The sequence below is a fragment of the Sphaerulina musiva genome (genome assembly GCF_000320565.1).
Source record: "Sphaerulina musiva SO2202 unplaced genomic scaffold SEPMUscaffold_13, whole genome shotgun sequence".
NCBI lineage: Eukaryota > Fungi > Ascomycota > Dothideomycetes > Mycosphaerellales > Mycosphaerellaceae > Sphaerulina > Sphaerulina musiva.
Genome location: NW_016017395.1, coordinates 606029 through 624700, shown reverse-complemented (window position 1 = coordinate 624700; position 18672 = coordinate 606029). Strand labels below are relative to the sequence as shown.

General features: G+C 51.6%; 7 protein-coding genes across 7 annotated transcripts; 2 read left to right on the top strand and 5 right to left on the bottom strand.

Moving 5' to 3' along the window:
* Positions 1-165: 165 nt before the first annotated feature.
* Positions 166-1478, bottom strand: SEPMUDRAFT_94877 (RTM1-like protein). Its single transcript, XM_016910648.1, has 3 exons — positions 1290-1478; positions 991-1216; positions 166-924 (listed from the first exon to the last, which is right to left on the bottom strand). The coding sequence occupies exons 1-3, from the start codon at positions 1464-1466 to the stop codon at positions 407-409; spliced, it is 921 nt and encodes a 306-aa protein (XP_016756244.1). The 5' UTR covers positions 1467-1478; the 3' UTR covers positions 166-406.
* A 3766-nt stretch (positions 1479-5244) lies between these two features.
* Positions 5245-7638, bottom strand: SEPMUDRAFT_152400 (aspartyl-tRNA synthetase). The gene is made up of 4 exons (XM_016907424.1): positions 7627-7638; positions 7163-7563; positions 6829-7086; positions 5245-6763 (listed from the first exon to the last, which is right to left on the bottom strand). Exons 2-4 carry the CDS (start codon positions 7556-7558, stop codon positions 5708-5710), a joined length of 1710 nt encoding a protein of 569 aa, XP_016756243.1. The 5' UTR covers positions 7559-7563; positions 7627-7638; the 3' UTR covers positions 5245-5707.
* Positions 7639-8639: 1001 nt separating this feature from the next.
* SEPMUDRAFT_152399 (uncharacterized protein) lies at positions 8640-10578 on the top strand. The gene has a single exon (XM_016907423.1). It carries the CDS (start codon positions 8930-8932, stop codon positions 9671-9673), a length of 744 nt encoding a protein of 247 aa, XP_016756242.1. The 5' UTR covers positions 8640-8929; the 3' UTR covers positions 9674-10578.
* Positions 8640-10585, bottom strand: SEPMUDRAFT_94870 (uncharacterized protein; the record flags this gene model as incomplete). Its single annotated transcript, XM_016910647.1, has 1 exon — positions 8640-10585. The coding sequence occupies one exon, from the start codon at positions 10583-10585 to the stop codon at positions 9857-9859; it is 729 nt and encodes a 242-aa protein (XP_016756241.1). The 3' UTR covers positions 8640-9856.
* A 174-nt stretch (positions 10586-10759) lies between these two features.
* On the top strand, positions 10760-12730 carry SEPMUDRAFT_152398 (HSP70-domain-containing protein). Its single transcript, XM_016907422.1, has 2 exons — positions 10760-10924; positions 10980-12730. The coding sequence occupies exons 1-2, from the start codon at positions 10801-10803 to the stop codon at positions 12584-12586; spliced, it is 1731 nt and encodes a 576-aa protein (XP_016756240.1). The 5' UTR covers positions 10760-10800; the 3' UTR covers positions 12587-12730.
* Positions 12731-12981: 251 nt separating this feature from the next.
* SEPMUDRAFT_159635 (uncharacterized protein) lies at positions 12982-14628 on the bottom strand (the record flags this gene model as incomplete). The annotated part of the gene is made up of 4 exons (XM_016907861.1): positions 12982-13023; positions 13090-13268; positions 13425-13855; positions 13994-14628. The coding sequence occupies 4 exons, from the start codon at positions 14626-14628 to the stop codon at positions 12982-12984; spliced, it is 1287 nt and encodes a 428-aa protein (XP_016756239.1).
* An 836-nt stretch (positions 14629-15464) lies between these two features.
* SEPMUDRAFT_145407 (uncharacterized protein) lies at positions 15465-17285 on the bottom strand (the record flags this gene model as incomplete). The annotated part of the gene is made up of 4 exons (XM_016903102.1): positions 15465-15705; positions 15919-16443; positions 16555-16922; positions 16980-17285. 4 exons carry the CDS (start codon positions 17283-17285, stop codon positions 15465-15467), a joined length of 1440 nt encoding a protein of 479 aa, XP_016756238.1.
* Between the last annotated feature and the right edge of the window lie 1387 nt (positions 17286-18672).

The window sequence follows — 18672 nt, the reverse complement described above, 5'->3', positions numbered from 1 at the left end:
AGGTTAAGATATATATTATTACATCTAGTGTGTCTCTCTCTATATATGGCTCGCTCTCTCATTCATCTCTCTCTCTCTCGATCCATCGTAGTACTCGTTAAAAAAGCATAATATGCTCGCATAGACGACCAAAAACCAAAAGACCATTTCCTATCATCTCTCTCCCTCCCTTTCTCCCTCTTGCTCGCACACACACACATTTACAACAAAAAAAAGAGCCATCCCGAGCTATGATCCAAAACATCGCTAAACGCCTTTGATTCTTTTTGATCCCATGATACAATGTTGATTCTCCAGATCCATCAATGCGCATCTTTCCTTCTTCTTCTCCCTTCTCTGCACCCCCAGCCACACTTCTTGGTCACAGTCAGTCGACCGACTTGTCCCAACACCCACAGCAGCAGACTTAGACTCGTGATGAGAACTGCTCCATGTGGTGTCCGTTGGCCTCCTTGGCAGCATCGTCGCCGTTGCCCTCCAGACCCGGCAGGGAGATAAAGTGCGACTTGACAATCTTCCTCATGGCGCGACCGTTGCCGTTGAGCAGAGCCTTGACCTCACTGGGGTGGATGACGTTGAAAGCAACCATGACGATGATCATGAGCAGAGTGTCAAAGACGTAGTTGGGCCACTCGTTGGTGAGCAGGTATCCATCCTCACCGGCAGCGTATTCGATCAGACGGAAGATGCAACGGATGAGGACCAAGGTGGATGCGACGTAGATGTTGACCAAGTGCTTCTTCCATGGCATCGATGGGTATTGCATCATCTTCTCCGTGGCTTTGCCGGCGATGCGCATGTGGAAGACGAGGGAAACGACGACGAAGAGGGCGAAGAAGATGATTTGGATCACGAGACCGACGATGAGGATCTTCTGGCCAGTGTTGGATGTGCTGACGCTGTCGGAGGAGAGGAGAGCGGCACCTGTGAGAGGAGGGTGGAGTTAGTATGTGTGAGAGAGATATGGAGATATAGATGATCGTTGCTTACCTCCAGCTTGTGCCAAAAAGGCAATGATATCGCCAATGACGAAGATCTTTGTGAGCCGGGAGACTCGCACGAGGGAGTAGGCTTCTCCTCCAACGAGGCGGATGATGCGTCCGAGTTCCATGTACATGCTAGCAGCGAAGAGCGAAGGTGCGATCAGCACCATGATCTGACTGATGGCATATGGTCCCGTGGAGTAGTCTGGCTTTTGCTTGGCAGACCAAATTCTCTATTGATGCGAGTGTTAGTGGGATGTTGCTCACCGTGTCAGACGGTTCGGCGGGGGGAGGGGTGCTGCTTACTGTAAGATACCCGATACACTCGAGAACACCACCTATCCAGAAGGCAATGAAGTACCAAGTTCTGGTTCGCAGGAGTTGGTAGCCATGGAGTGTGGTCAAGAAGATGAAAATGATACAAACGATGGTTGCGAGACCAACGTTTGGCTCATACTTCCATGGGTTCTGGCCGTTCGCCATTTGTGCGGTTGTGTATGTGTGGAGGAGTGTCTGGTATTCGTGGGTCTATTATGTGTGTTGCGGGTCTGGAACTCGAAGGTCTAAAGACTGCTGGACTGCTGCTCTCTGTGTTGCTGCTGAAGTTGGAATGATGGATTGATGGATGGATGAGAATGATGACAGTCGGGACGAGCGAGTGGTTGATATACCTGCTGCTCTACACTGAGACCTGGTCAACATTGTGGCTATACATCCATTCAATGTGCTGCCAATGCTAAACACAGCAGGGCGGGTGCTTAGGATCTCCATAGTCCGAGGGAACGCGAGCAGAGCGAGGTATACGAAGCGGATGCCAAGGAGGTGAGCGCCATAGGGGATTAGAGTGGTCTGGGGTTGAAGCATCTGTCGAGCGTCTGTTCGGTTCGTAGGACTTTCGCGTACCGAACACCTAAGGCAGGAATCCGGAGAGCGAATCAAAACGCCCATCTGTTCTTCCGGCATGCTGGCGGTCCCCAGCCCTTGGTGTATTTATTCCCTGCACAGCCCCCAACGACGCCATGTTCGCATTCTCGTATACCTGATGACTCAGCTTTGGCACCCTATAGGGTTGTCAATCTCGACCCAACCGGCATTCACTACAGTGACCACACGCGCGCGACCCAGCGCCCAGACGTCGTAGCCCGAGAGATAGGCAGCTTCAGAAAAGGCTTGTTGCACGTCAAGATAGGTGAGCTCCACCAGCAAATCTCTCGTCCATCATCCCTATCACACACTGGTGACAGCTCGGCACAACACAAGCAACACCAGGCTCACCAGGCTCACCAGCCCATCTGCACGGCGCGTAGGACTCGGCCTGTTTCTGTCCCAGACTCCCAGCCATGGCCTGCCTCCAGAACCTCGTTGTCGCTGACGACGGGGAGGGTAACGACATCACGGTGTGTTGCTACGCTGCTGTCACTAGGAGGTAGCACTCACTCGGTGGGAACCTGTTCCTAGAGCTACGGAAGCTAAGCAATCCGTGAATGCCACACGTGGAGCGACGACAACAACAACAACAACAATAACAGAGTTGCTGCCACGTGCCTGTACACCGCGTGCGGTCCCGCCGCCGAGGATGCCACGGTTTGGAAGTGCTATAGATAGCCTAAGTGACATAGCTTAGATACCTGTAGGCGGTGGCAGAGAGATGAGAATGAGATAGATGATGTCACATCTGTAGCGTAGACCAGAGCGATCCATGTCGTCGATACATGTTTGAGCTTGATGGGCTCTTGGCGACGAGGCTCCCCATGGAAGTCTAGGCCTGCCACCGGGATCCGGATCTTACTCGTATGTCTGCCACTCTGCTAGGAGATGAATCTCGTACTTCGTTTGTTCGCACCACTACCGCTCCAGGAAGAGACACCTGCACAGACTTGCCTAGTACCTCCTAGGTACCCAGGGGCCTACGCTGCAGCCAGGGTCTGAACAGCGCTTCTCCTCCTATCAGCACGCCCAAAAGAGGTGTTTCGAGTCAATCGTGCATCCGGTGCAGGGTAAAATCGTCACACTCTGGTTGGTAACGAGTCACTCTCACCAGCCGTTATGCTTACTTTCAACTACATGTAAAATGTCGAATTAGGGTCGGTGACGTCGGCTCACTTTTTCGTGATCTAAGTTAGAAAGTTAGAGCACATATAGTTTAAGCCTGTGAATTGCAGCGTTTGGAGGTTGGAGGGCAGTTCATGCCGAACTCGCGTGCTGCGAGGACAGCCTTGCTATCACACCACAACTGCAACGGCAATTTTCCCCGCATACGGCAACTGCTCTCATGTGTCTCCGGAGCAACACGATACTTTGACTCCGATATTGTCGAATTCGAGCTCCCAGTTTGCCAGCCGCGACATCCACGACACACTATTCTCCGAGGGGCAGCGTTCACACACGTCGTTCCGGCAACACCTTTCTGGAGCCGCGCATTGCCTTGGGCTCGAGAAGCATTGCATGATACACCTCGTCATTTGCTCTCTCAAGTCCAGATTCCATTTCTTGTCTCATGAGGATGTCGTGCTTCAAATCGAGCCATCATCTATCTGGTTGAGACGACATCACCAACGACACCGATGCAAATTTGCTCTTCTCTTGGAGAGCAAGTCTCCTATCACGCTGAAGGTGAGGCTTTGGGCATCATCTGGGAGCTCGAACCAAAGTTCGAGGGATCTGTGGATTGTCATTGCCTCTTCCGACAGGAAGCCGCTGTTGAGAGCCCGGATGGCTGGTGAAAGGTAACACAGCAGTCGATGAAAGATTTGATCTAACACAACTGCCCACACATAATCATGTGAATGGCTTTTCCGTGTTAGAGAGGGAGCAGCTACGCGAGCCACACAAAGACCGAAATGCTGGTATACGACTCTCAGAGTGTGTGTGGCAGTTTGTCCAACAGACTTGCCAATCGCTGGCTGGGTTGATAGATGTTGGCGAGCACCTACAGGCCGAGGAGGAAGGATCCGAGCGTGATGAAAGCAGACATGCCGCGACGCATGAGCGTGATCAGGACATCCAGGAGTCGATCGAAAATCTAGGAAGATAGCATATTCGTGATGTGATGGTGGAGACAAATCTCTTCGGGTTTGCCACAGATCGCAGCCTGGATCTGTCAAGCTCCCAGTAAGAGTTTTTGGCGCTCTGCCATTGCCCACAATATGATCAGACGGTTTTGAGATTCCCAATCCAACCCCCATGAGGGCAGATTGCCCTTGAAAGGACTGGCCGCTCGAGAGACTGAAAATGACGAATTGACTGCCTGGCTCGGGGCATGATAGAGTATAGGTATCTCTCAGCCGATAACCACAACATACCCAAAGTACCGATGCCCTGCCGAATTCAATAGCACTCTTCTTCAACGAGATATGAGTGAGCGCTCACCAAGCTGCAAGTCCACGCTGTCGAGCGCCGCTTTCCACTCCACAAAGGCGGCTTACGCGCATCCGAGTGTCAGACAACAGTCAGAGAGGAGCTTAAACCGTTGTCCTGAGGCATGCGGAGTGCGTAAACTTTGCCAGGATACATTATCCAGCGTGGGTGTTGGGACCCGATCCGTGACGAAGCCGGTGTACCATACATCATCATCATGATCATCATCATCATCATCCATAGATTGTCGTGACCATCGACCTCGCGACTCAAATCACGATCCTCGGGGTGAAGAGCAAGAAGAAGAAGAGCTGGAAATGGAAAAGAACGAGATAAAGCCGATTTTGCATGATAACCACATTGGTGAGGGAGAGAGAGAGACAAGACGAGACAACGTGAAACTTGACACGCCAAGCCGGCTCCGGGCCTTCGCGGGCAGTGGAGTGAACCCGAACCCGACCAGCGGGAACTTCGGCGCGGGACGCGATCTCCCACTTCCTTGAGATCCTTTGACCCTGCTCGATTTTCTGCCTCCATGGCTCGGGCATCACATGACAACGTCAAATCATTCACTCACAATGAGAAAAAACTCTTCCAAGTGCCTCGTGCAACCGCAAAATCATGAACACCGCTCGCTCGTTCGCTACCTCAAATTTCCAAACCCGAAAAAACAACAACAACAACAAGCTTCTTCCTCAAAAGTGCCGCCAAGAATTCTACGCTTCCGACTCCGACTACATACCTAACCTAACCTTATCCCAACGGGGAGTATATACTTTTTTTCTTTTTTGGACGGGAGGCCCTCCTATAAATAGAATGAAGCTTTTCCCGGAGACAGAAAGTCAGTGATATCCGCGGACAGCCTCCGTTGCAAAGGGGGCGCAGGAGGGAGGGATAGTCGGAACGTCTACTACTATTCGGTTCAATTTCTTCCTATCTTCCTATGTACTACCGAGCCGATAATTTCGTCATTCTATGGCTTCCGGGTTGAGCGCACAAAGCTGTAAGGCGCGCAATTTTCTTTTGGGGGAAGGTGATGGCGGTTTCTGGAGAGGCAACGCCAAAGAGGGACGATAGAACTACATCTTGGTGAGTGCTATAGTCTGTACAGTCATGAGCATTGACCAGAGTCCTACTTGAGAGCATTTGCACGCATCGACAGCTCGGCGAGGAGATATGGACATGATAAAAGCCAAAGTCAGGATGGGCTCAGTGATGACTGGCCGATTTCTTCAGGCATTTTCTCATTCGTCTCGTTCGCATATCTGCTGCCTCGCGGCTCAGACTGCTCGTATTCCATGCTTTTGTTGCGCGAACGCTTCATACGCACTCCACAACGCCGGCGTAGCTGCAATACCATCACCTTTTTATGGCAATCTACGCGGGTCGCTGGGGAAGGCAGTCGCCAGTCGCACGTTGGGAAGACCCAACCACAACATGACAATGCGCTCAAGACCGATACCGCCGCCAGCGTGTGGCGGGCAACCTTGTCGGAAAGCATCGACATAGGGAGCGATGCCGGGGTGTTTGGGATCGACGGCATTGGGGTGCTCCTTCATTCTCTTCTCGAGGAATTCTGCCTTGTGGATACGTTGAGCACCAGACATGATTTCTTGTCCTCTCATGAAGAAGTCGTAGGAGTTGGAGTAGCCAGCATTGGGGTCTTTGGGGTCGTAGTTGGCTTGGGTCTCCGTGGTAGGCATCGTGTACCAAGGTCTCACGATGAGAGGGTACTTGTCGAGTACATAGAAGTCAGAGCCGTACTTTTCCAGGACCAGAGCACCAAGCCTCTTCTCCTGAGGCGTGCTCAAATCGTCAAAGTCTCCAATTTCTTCCCCTGCGTCGCGCAACATCTGGATACCCTCCTTGAACTCGAGTCGTGGGACCTTGCCGGCTTCCGGCAGCTTGAACGGCTCCACGTGATAAACAGTTCTCACGTGCTCGGTCTCCTTCTTGTAGCGTTCGTTGAGGCCATTGAAGATGGACAGGAAGAGGTTTTCAAGTAATGACACGACTTCGTGGTAATGCTGGTTGAAGGCCATCTCCAGATCAAGTCCCACGAATTCAGTCAGATGGCGATTGGTGTTGCTGTTCTCTGACCTGAAGACGTGTCCAATCATCATGACCTTTTCGAAGCGAGCAGCGATGAGTCGTTGCTTGTAGAATTGTGGGGACTGTGCGAGGTAGCCTTTCTTTTCGAAGTACTTAACCTCGAACACAGAAGCACCACCTTCGGTGGCAGCTCCGAGCATTTCCGGTACATCGACATCGAGGAAGCCGCGCTTCTCAAGATACTCCCGGAAAAGCTTCTTGACACCAGCTCTGATCTTGAGGATAGAGTGGTTAAGGCTTGCCGTCAGGTCAAGAGTACGATTGTTCAGCCTCGTGTCGATGGACACAATGGCTTTGCCGTCCTCTGGCACCTAGATATTTCAAACATCAGTCAGTGCCATCCTCGCATATGCTGTATAGTGGGAGGGAGTCCTACGTCGTTCTCAGCACCTTCAGCTGGGATACGTCCTTCACAATCGGCCACTTGAAGCGGCAACTGCTGGTCGGCCTTGTTCAGCAGGTACAGCTTCGTCACATGAACTTCGAGATTCTGCACGGTCGTGCTCTTGACTGGTTCGAATGGCTTGTTGAGTACTCCATGCACGAAGACTTCACTCAATGTGGGTATGCTGCCCGCGAATTTGACCATTTGCTTGCTGAGAGTCTCGCTTCCCGCCACGACAGCTTGAATGGTCTGTAAGATTGAAGAGACTCGATGTTAGCAGAAGGTCACAAACCTAGCAACACCCATTTGTTGCGATAGTTCTTACCTGTTCCTGCTGCGCGAAAGTGAGAAACGACAATTTGGCGCTCTGATTCCTCGCATTCAGGACAGTGGCACGGAAGACCACTTTGGGTGCATCCGCAGACTTGAAGTCTTTCCCATCATACTCGGCTGCAAGATCGAGAAACGTCTCGTACTTGGGTCCTGTTGTCTCCCGTACCATTGGCAGCTCGCCATAATCCTCCTTGGACACATCGTTGGCCTCGTCGGCTTTCTTTCTCGCAGCCTCCTCTGCAGCCAGTCTCGCCTTCTTCTCCGCCTTCTCCTTTTCCTTTGCCGCCTTCTTCAGCGCAGATTTGCTGGGCCCTTTTTCTCCATCGGCAGCGGCTTCTGCGGGGGCCTCGTTCTCTTTGGGTCGGGTGGGCAATTCTTGTTCCGACATGCTGACTGTACTCGACGAGAAGTATATTAGAGTGTGAGCGAGTGTGTCGTTGTGCAAATGGTACTCACGGATGGGTCAGGTACATGTACTTACAGAAATTCGTGCTGTTTGTTTACTGCTGTGGCTGTGACTCTTGTGGGGGAGTCACTGGAAATTCTGGAGGGGCACTCGGGAGCGCGTCATCGGCTATACTTTCCTTGCATTCTTTCCCTCCCAATTGAAGTGGGATAGCGGGATGAACAACTATTATACTATACTACCTTCTACATACAGCATTGAGCCATTATAAAGTCAAGAATTATATTTCAACCCGGACCAACAGTAGCGTAGAATTGCGCCAGAAGTTGCCATCTCGTGTGATCGATATTAAGATCGAATCCGGTGGTAACAAGAGATCTGCACACTTGACTTCACTTCAAAAGCATTCTGAGATCCATACATGTAGTCGCAACTTCGCATGCAGAGAAACGTGAAGCTTCATTTATCCTCGTCTTGATCCACATTCAACTCGCCATTCAGCTTGATGTTCAGCAGTGATCCCCCTATTCTGAAGTCATCTTTCATTCACTTCTCCCCGCCATTTTCTTCATTCTATTGACCCACATCCATCCATCTTCATGACTTCTTCACACTCCTGCTCTTCTGCCACTCAAAGCAGTTCATCACCAATCATCAACCTCAAGCATGCCTCCCCTACCTGCTATCGACGATGCGGCAATTACACGCGCCGCGCCAAGCGATGTGCCCACTGCTACAGGTACACACCCTGGCCAGAGAGCCGATGGGAGAAAACCTCAATCTCTGCCGCCACCGGGTGAAATGACGCAGCATGCCGAAGAGGACTTGCGAGCTGCGACGTTGCGAGCTGCTCGTCGTGCTGATACGAGGAAGAAACATTCGACGGCCAATAAGCCAATCACCGCGCGCCAGAAGATGAGTGCTGTGAGGGCTACAATTGGGAGTGAGAGGCATAATCGGGATGAGAAACGAGGAATTAGGATGCCTTCGAAGAGCGCGAGAGGGAGAGTGCCAGGCTTGACGAAGCTATTGGAGATGCAGAGTAAGAGTGCGGGATGGGGTGTAAGTTGATTGTACTCAGCTGATGTTGTCCTGGGGTTTGGAGTACAGAATCCTGACACGATGGTCATCCAAGTTGACTGACTTGTTCCGTAGGTCAACTCAACAGGAGGAATCGAGTACATCCCCTTCACGGATCGCTTCGTTTCTACCAAGGTATTGCGCTTCAGAGAGACTTTAAAGAAGAATGTAGAGGTAAAGGTTGTGTTGGACCTAACAAGGCCCAAAGCAAAGAGAGGGCGTAGAAAGAACAGAGTTGAGACGAAGGAGGAGGAGAATGAGACATTCCGTTTTATGGACCTCCCAGCTCCAGTCAAAATCCGCGTTTACAGACTCGTTGTCGTTGATTCGAGGCTCTGTGTGTGGCCTGCTTCAGTCAACGATCGCGAGCAACCCGACATCTCGATGGTCTGCAGAGAGATCCGATTGGCAGTCCTGCCGATTTACTACGGCGAGAATACGTTCGCAGTCGATATCACTGCTCCTGCCCAGGGTGTCCGCATGCTCGCACAGAACTATGAACAGGCGTCGAAGAGACAACCCGTCACAGGACTTATCGCCGTTGAAAGATGGGCAGAGAGGATGAGTGCCAAGCATAACGAAGGTGGAAAGTGCTTCACCGCAGTGAAGAAATGGTGTTTCAGCTACCGGGATCCTCTAGCTGGTTTCGAAAGTACCAAAGCTGCACCGAGTAACCCTATCCCTGATGAGAGCTTCGTTACGAGTGTGCGCTTTCCAATGACACGACGCAAGAAGACGGATAAGAAGATCAAGATCGAAGTCCACCGCCGAGCAGCTTGCGTTATGCCCGGTTGGAGAGACTACGGCGAATGTGCAGCCATGGCGGCACCAGATGCGCTTTATGCCGCGGTGGCTATTTGGCGGCAGACTGGCGTGCAAAAGCCAGAGGCTCTTTTCCAATTTGTGCTGAACATGAGGGAGCTCGTTGACCAGCTCTCGTTCCAGCGTTGCGAAAATGTCAGGAGAAACCATCGAGGTGATAGGATGAAGCGGTGTCCCAAGTCTGAAGTCTCGTGACCGCAATCAGCGTGTCGAACTCGAGACGAATGACCTTGCGCAGAGCGGTACACCATGCCTTCTGAATTTTGAGCTTTGATCGATAATCGCTCGTTTGTTCGTCTGGACCAGAATCTCCCGCGACCTTCTTACTGCTTCCATGGGTGCACCACTTATAGCAATGTCCAGAGCATAACAGATCTTTTAACCCACAATCTCCCTCAATGCCCTCTTGACTTCATTTCTCTGTCGCTCTTCATCCCAGCCGGCCTCATCAGCCGCTACAAGCAACCTCCCAATAGTGACAGTCTCTCTCACACTCGCACTGTCAATCCACACTCTCCCGTTCCTCCCTACAGCAACCTCAAACTTGACTTTCTCGCCGACAACATCCAAGATCACCACTCCACCCTTCTTCGCGCCTAGCATCAATCTCCTCGCAAACCCAGCGGAAACATCAAACACCATCCCACCAGTCAATGGCCCCATACCTTCTCCCTTGCCCGTATTCGAATTGACACATTCAATTTCCGTATCTTCCCATTTACTCACCTTGGCCACTCGCGCATAGACCAAGTCTCCCGATTTCAATTGCGGTCGAGTCTTCTTGTTCGCGCCTTCGAAGGCTAAGTGGCCGAGTAGTGCATACGGTGTGTGAGGTGTGAGAGAGCAGTGGAAAGTATCTGTGCTGCCATGATGGACTTGAGCGATCACAAGATCGTTGACGGCGGGAATGTAGCGGCCATTGGGGTGTTCGAGCCAGAGGGCGGATTTCTTGGGGTCAATTTGAAGGGTGCCCGAGGTGGTGGAGAGCAGGGTTGAAGGGGGGAGATGGCGGAGGTGGGGGCCGAGCGTGAGAGTTCCTTTTTTCGATTTGGGTAGAAGAGAAGGAGGAATGGTGTCGCCTGGTAAAAGGACTGTCGGAGAAGCCATGTTGAGTGACTTCGTGGAGAGAGATGGTATGCGAAGAGCTGGCTGTGATGTTTTTAGAGAGCGAAATGTAGTCAGCGCTGGTTAGGGTTTCGTGTTGATCGTTGCCGGCTTCCGTAGCGGTTGGAGACCCTTGCGACTTTTTTACGAGCACTTCGCACACACACATACCTCCCACTCATCCTCACTCAGCTTGTCTCCGAGAAACAGGCTTCAAAATGAGCGCAGACAACGGTTCCTCGGAGCAGCAGAGCTCGCGCAACGTGATTGGCATCTCCTTTGGCAACTCATATTCCAGCATTGCCTACACCAACGCGGCAGATGGAAAGGCAGAGGTTATTGGTATATACCACATCCCACTCTCTCCTACATGGATAACACTGACTCGCTGTAACAGCTGATCCCGATGGAGACCGTCAAATCCCCACTGCCATCTCCTACGTTGCAGGCGAAGAATTCGTTGGCGCACAGGCAAAGGCCCAAATCGTGAGGAATCCACGCAACACCGTTGCCTACTTCAGAGACTTCCTCGGAAAGTCCTTCAAGGAGATCGACCCCACTGCGAATCACTCCAGCGCACATCCAATCGAGCACGATGGTGGAAAGAGCGTGGCATTCCAGGTGCAAGAAAAGGAAGAGGGCGAGAAGAGCACATTGAGCATCAATGAGGTCGCCACGAGGCACATCAGGCGGCTGGCACAGTCTGCTGGTGACTACCTTGGAAAGGAGATCAATGCGGCTGTCATCACAGTGCCTTCTGACTTCACAGACTCGCAAAAGGAGGCTTTGACAAGTGCTGCAAAGGATGCCGGAATTGAGGTTCTGCAGTTCATTCCAGAACCTGTTGCTGCAATTTTGGCCTACGATGCGAAAATTCACGCTTCCGGAGAGTCGCAGCCCGCACACCAGGATAAGGTTGTGGTGGTGGCAGATCTTGGAGGCACACGATCGGACATTGCAGTGGTTGCCAGCAGGAATGGCATCTACACTACTCTTGCAACTGCGCACGACTACGAATTCGGAGGCGCCAGCCTCGACAAGGTCCTCATCGAATACGCCGCGAAAGAGTTTCTCAAGAAGAACAAGAACGCAAAGGACCCCCGCGAAAATGAGCGCAGCTTGTCGAAGCTGACTCTCGAAGCTGAGGCTGTGAAGAAGGCGCTCAGCATTGGACAATCTGCCAACTTCTCTATTGAGAGCTTGATTGATGGAATCGATTTCACACTCACAGTCAACCGCACACGATTCGAGCTCCTTGGCAACAAGGTCTTCAGCTCCTTCACGCGTTTGGTACAGGGAGCCGTGCAAAAGGCCGACCTTGACGTTCTAGACGTCGACCAAATCCTCCTCTCTGGTGGGACGTCGCATGTGCCCAAGATTGCCTCTAACCTGCAGAGCGCGTTCCCAGAGAGCACATCGGTCATCGCACCCAGCACCAGTCCTTCTGCCGTGAACCCATCCGAACTGACATCCCGAGGAGCGGCCATCCAAGCCTCTTTGATCTCCGAATTCGAGCCAGCCGATGTCAAGGAGAACACCGAAGCGGTCGTCACTGTGACACCGCACCTTCAGAATGCCGTCGGTCTCGTCACAGCCGACAACCAATTCTCAGTTATTGTACCCGCAGACACGCCCGCTCCAGCACGGAGAACGGCACACATCACCATTCCCACGGGTGGAGACGTGCTTCTCAAGCTGGCCGAAGGTGTGCGCGAGATCAAGGTCACGAAAGAGGAAAAGGCTGCCACGAACGGCAAGGACGAGGATGACAGCGAGGAGGACTCGGATGACGAGCCCGAAGAAGTGCGGGAGAAGGTTTGGAAAGCTGGAAAGCCGCTTGCCGAGTTTGCGATCAAGGGTGTCAAGGCCAAGGGTGTTGTGGAAGTGCAGATCAACGTGGCCGCAGATCTGACGCTGACGATTGTTGCCAAAGAGAAGGGAGGGAAAGGTGGCGTGAGAGGTGTAATTGAGGCTGGAAAGGCCACGAGCAATGGATCCGCTTAGATGGAGAGAGGAAGGCAAAGGTTGAAACAGGCGCAAAAAAGTGAGTGTCGGTGGCTCTGATTGCATACAAGCGTCTGATAGTCCGCTATGGCTCTGATGAGGATGCTACATATAGAGATCGCAAATGAAAGATGTGTGAACGCTTCCAGTCCTCCATGGATACTGTGAGAGAGCTTTTCTGGAGAGGAGGGCATTGTTGGAAGGTCACGATATTGAGAAGGTAGGTAGGTAAGACGGACAACATTACGCTTTAATATGGATGACATATGGCAGCATGGCGGGTTTGGGGAGAATGACCGCAAAAAGAAAAAAAAAGCAAGGAACGACGAGGCTACGCTGTTGAGATTGCCAGAGCTCGAATGAACGAGAGACAAACAGATATCTAAGGTAGGTACCTAAGATGCCTGAATGGACCCAACAGGCATTCCTTTTCCTTCCTGCAACAATCCATCAATCAGCAGCCACACGACGACGACGACACATTTCGTATTGGTTTGACTTACCTTCACACCACCCTTCCACTTCCCTTCGACTTTTTCCCACTCGAGGTTTCCAAGCGTGACAGTACGCAGGACATTGGCTTTGAAGTTCGATAGCTTCGACAGCTTCTCGGAGAGCCTGTTCATGTCGAATACATCCGGGAACGTCTTGGCCAAAACCTGTTTTCGGGGATTCTGCACCTCTGTAATCAATCAGGTCAGCGGATGTGCTAGCAAAGAGGTATTTACTTGGAATGAATGGAAGACTGCTGCTGCTGCCCACGATGACACCAGAAGTAGGTATCACACCGGACATCGATTCGCAGCGTCGGACAAGCAGAGAGCAGACAGATACTGACCCATAAAGAACGGCAAACTCGGGTTGGCCACAATCTCCACCTGTTCCAAATCCTTACACTGCTCCATCGCTCCCAACAAGGCTTTCTTCGTTTCCTCTCCCGGCTCAATTTCTGCCGTCATACTGACTACCATCAGCCCCGTATGTGTAGCCATGACTTTTCGAATCTGCTCGGGCGATAGAGTATAGAGTGTCGTATTCAGTGCCCGAAGTCCTTTGGGTTTGTTCTCGTCTTCGGTCAGAGCGTGCATGAGTTCGTTGGTGAGTGTCTTGTTGAAGGCCATGATGCCCTCTTTGTCGGATGCTCCTGCGATGACGGTCGGGTCTTGCTCGTCTTCGTCTTTGCTGACATTTTCTGGTTCTGCGAGGTTGAATGAACAGGAGATGAGACCTGGTCCGATCAGGAGAGGAAGTTCGGTTGCTTGGATTTTGCTGTGTTGTATTCCAATTAGTATATGTTGTGACTTCTTTTCTTTCACATTCCATTTTCCAGGGCAAAAAGAAAAGGCTGGAGAAAAAAGAGATGAAAAAGACCGAGGAAAGAAAGAGAGAGAGAGAAAAGAAACTCACCCCATAAACTCCTCATCCTCATGCCGAAAGGTATAATTCATCTCCAAAAACATCAATCCCCTCCTCCCCTCTCCATCACCATCACCATCTTCTCCCTCCCCATCCTTCCTAAACCTCACCCACTCCGCCACTTTTTCAAAAAAATGCGGTTTCGCAAAAACATCCAACAAATGCAACGCCCTCAAACCCTTCCACTTCCGAAACGCCAACACAGCATCCTCTTCCTGCTCCCTCGAAACTCCCCCCAACAACTGCGAATACACGACGAGAGATTTCAAATTCGGCAGCCGCGTCGCCAGCGTCGAGAGAAATTTCGGCGGGTATCCAAGACTGAAGAGTTCGAGGGTTAGACTTTCGATGGATGTGGGGAGAGTTGTTGGGATGGTCCAGGGGCGAAGCAGGATTTCTTGGTATGACGAGGTGTTGATGTCGGAGGTGAGGGTGAGGGCGCGGAGACCTCGGGCTTCGGGGGGGAAGGTGGGGATGTTGAAGTCTGTGAGAGGGATTTGGGCGCCGTTGGCGGTGGAGGGGTCGTTGGTGGTTTGGGGGGTGGAGGATGGTGGAGGAGCGGGAGCTTTTTGTTGTTGGGAGGGAGGATCTGGTAAGGAGTGAGGTTGTTCGACTGTAGCTGCCATTTTCCTTTTTCTTTTCCTTTTTCTTTGTTGCTGCTGCTGGTGGAGGTTGTTTATCTGGTGATGCTATATATGGAATTGACGATCAGGTGAGTATGTAGAGGATATGGCAGTTCTCAGAGCTCGTTTCTGATATTACAGCCAGAGAGAGAGACAGATTTCAACTCTTTCAAAGTAAATAGGTATGTAGTAGTGAGGTACGTGAGCTGACCTGACCTGACATTTTTTCCTTTATATACCTCTTCACAATGTCGACAACCAAGAAGAGGGGGTTTGGTGTGTTCCCATGGACCATCCCTGACCTGAATCCATGTCTCCCCTCTTTCTTGTGCATGTGGGGGAGAGAGCAGGGATCAGGTAGACAGAAGGGTGCCAAGACTACAAACAACCTAAACGTATATCGAAAGGCTTCATCTAGGGTTGGTGAAGTATGTATTGTGAGACTGTAATATGTATTGTAGTCATCTATCAATCTTGTTCATTCTATCCTTCGCAAACACTTCCGCTCCTAGAATTTAGGAGTAAATGACCCCCATCCGGCACAGCTACCTATACAGCATTCGTCTATCTGATTCTATTGACGACATCTTTAGCGTCTCCTGCAAAAGGTGTTGCTTGATCAGGGTCCATAGTATGACAGTAGTAGGTTGTTTCTTCTCGAAACGTGGTAGGCAAGAGAATCATTATCATCGGAAGTGAGGGGCCGTTTTTCTAGGTTCCGAATAGACCGGAGTAGAACTTTCTTGGAGACAGTTGTCACAGTTGGCAGACACGTAGAAGATTGACGAGCGAGTTCACGCTATTTCGCAAGTATGAAGCCTTGCCAGTTGTGGAGGACTTTAGGACTTCCAAAGATTGACGGCTTTCTCTCTGTCCTGTAGTGGTATATGGACATGCCTGACTCCGCCGTTTCGGCATCCTCGGCCCTGGGCGGATGGCTGGGCTGGGGGTCGTCCTACCAGGCTACCTCTACCAGCCTGGAAGTAGGAGATAGATGATTTTGGCCGATACCTGTACCTTACAGTCCTTACTGCGTCGCTGCCGGTGAGGATGAAGGACGGGAACAGGCTCACTGCATACCTGTAGGAGGTAGTATCAACTTGCGGATTGCCGGGAATTCGATGTCGTGGGGTGGTTGTGCTCGGTATTGATGTCAGACAGCATGCAACATGGGCCATGGGTCGTGCGTGGTTTCTTGGCGGCCTCTGTGAGCCTGCATCCTTTGAACCTCAATTCGACTCTCACGCCTTTCATGGTATACAGCTACCACAGTCTCGACATGCTCGTGCCGACCTGTCACCCTCATTCTCATGCTCACTATCCACATGGAAGTGCATTTGCTTCTTAATAATCATCTTCGTACTGGCCTCGCTACCGATGCTTCGCGAATCATACCCACCACGCACCTGCGTCTCCGTGCCCGTTTGATCGGGTCGGAAGGTCTCATTGGAGATACTCGTGCCCGTGTCGCGCCTGGCCGCTTGCGAGATCTTGCCCTTGAGCATCGACAGCCGGGATGGCCGTTCTTTGCTTGTGACGGGCGACATGATGAAGCTGTTGCCTTTGGGCGCCGCAGAAGTGTCCTGGCTTTGCAGTCCAATCTGAGATCCTCCAATGACGGTCGTCTGGTTCATGGCACCATAATTGGTGGAGAAGCCTGCGAGAAACGGTCGGAGACACGGTACCGTTGCTGCCATGAGACCGTAGAAGATTTCGACCTGAGTGAAGATTGCCGTGAGAGCTCCGTCCAGCGTAGGATTTGTGGAATGTTGAAGATGCCGGATGGAGATCAGACGAAGGATTATAACTGTAATGACACTTTCCACAAGTCAGTCAGTCTGAATGCGCTAGGTACTAACATGACCGAAAGAAAGAAATTTCAATATGGTGAATTGCGGCGAATTCGCAGCCGAAAAAAAGGCAACTCACGGGAAGCGAATACCGAAGGCGAGCACCACCCGACATTTATTCATCACAGCTGTTTGTAAGTCCCAGACCAGCATCACGCTGATTGAGAAGAGCATCAACTCAGTGAGAATATCGAAGGCGGCTACCGCAGTAGCTTGCGCCTCCAAGCTCGAACAATGCTCTCCGAATGACTTCCAAGGGTGATTGAGATCGCATCTCAGTGCACATAGCAGGAGAGAGACGAGGCCGAACAGCACACACAATACAAGAATACTCCGAGCAATAGTTTTGTGTGTTTGAATGACCGAGATTCGGGCAAAGAGCATGACGACAGATGCTTTGCTGGTGTAGATGGTGAAGAAGTACATGACATCTGCGGCGTATCCAAGCTGCTCTGAAGATCAGCAAATGTCTCTCGATCCGAAACGAAAGCAAGGCGAATTCACCTTTTCAATCTTGACAATGGCACCATCGCCGAGCAAGTCAATCGAGGTGCCGAATCCAGCGCTGACCTGGGCGAAGACCAGTCCAGCTTGGATGACACAGAGTGCTGTCGCGCCCGCCAGAGCGATATCATCATACTTGAACGGGGGGCTGACTTTGATTCGAATATACGTCCTGATCGCCAGCGATATCAGGATCACGACCAGGCCAAAGCCATTGGTGATGTGGACCCATGCGCCATGATGGCTCGCATCGAGCAGCGCTGCAGGAGCCTGGTAGCCGTCCGGAAGTGTCGTCGCAGAGGACATGGACAGCGGGTGTCACACAACGTGAACGATGGATGAATACCCTGGAACTTGTGGTCCAGCCTCCCGGACACTGAAGGGGGGAGACCACTCGGATAAGTACCTAACGTAAGTAGGTGGCAGAGACTACCTACATGGTGATGAGAGTATTAAAAAATTCCAGGGTGAGAACGTGTTATCAGAACTAAAAAAAAACTTCTTATGAAGTCGATCTAGTCCAATAACGAGGCTCAGGATTGCGCAGTGCAAAAAAGCATAAGTACCATGTAGGTTGGGAGGGGAGAGCGTTCCTAACTTCCTATCACGGCTTGATGATCATCACAGCTCGCTGAGTGGACACTAGAAGTACATGTATGCAACCAAACCTGTAAAGGAGTCGCTATTGGTTGGGACTCTTGTTTTGAATAATGCCATCTACCTTACAGTACCTTACCTAGCGCAGTTCAACTCCGATGTGCACCTATAGACGCTGGAGCTAGGTAGGTGGACCAAGTAAGGAGCTTCTACCGGTAGAATTGGAGATATCTCCATATTAAATGTGCATCAGATCGGACCGTAGCTAGAAGACCAGTAAACACTGTCGATATACTATGATAAGGTCAGGTAGATAGGTATAATTGACAGCACGATTAAGGTATCAACACAATGTAGGCAAGGTACCTGTAGTGCGTGAAGATCGGCTGTTCGGGCGATATGCCGCCTCGGGATGGAGCCGTGTGTGCATGCATCTCATAGCGGGTCAAGATGGGGAAGGGAAAGAGTGGCAAGTGGAGCAGGAGCAGGAGCAGGAGCGAGGCGAGAAGGAAACAAGGGAAGTGAAGAAGGAGTGGATTGCCTTAGTCAGCGCCAGAGTAGGTAAGCTTCTGTCGGATCTCGCCGCCAAGCCAGACGCCAAGCCTTCCACTTGTGCTTGAACATGGAGCTCTGCCCCTTCACCAACCACCGCAGCCTCCTTCATCTGAACTCTATACCGCTGACGAGACGCTTCTATCGAGATTCCCTCCTGTCCTGTCCCGAGAGAGCAGCAACATGCGTGCCTACTTCAGTAGAAGAGTGTGCCGCTCGAGCAGGGCACGATGATGTCGATGTTGACGATGATGATGATGATGATGCACTTCGCAGCACTGCTCCACTGGCCCCATCTGCAGGCCATATTCTGACTACCGACATGTACACGATGCGTGCGTCTGGTTGCCACCCTTTCAACTCCACTCCGATATCGTGCTCGAGCCGGGCTAGCAAGACCTGTCCGATCACTACTCCAGTATGTCGACGACGGCACGTGCCGACCACTTTTCACTGCTTCGGAGCACTCCATGCCATATGCCACCTTGCTCCGTGGCTGTCGAGGAAGTCTCCTCTTCCCACGCCTTGTCTCGTTCCAACAAGT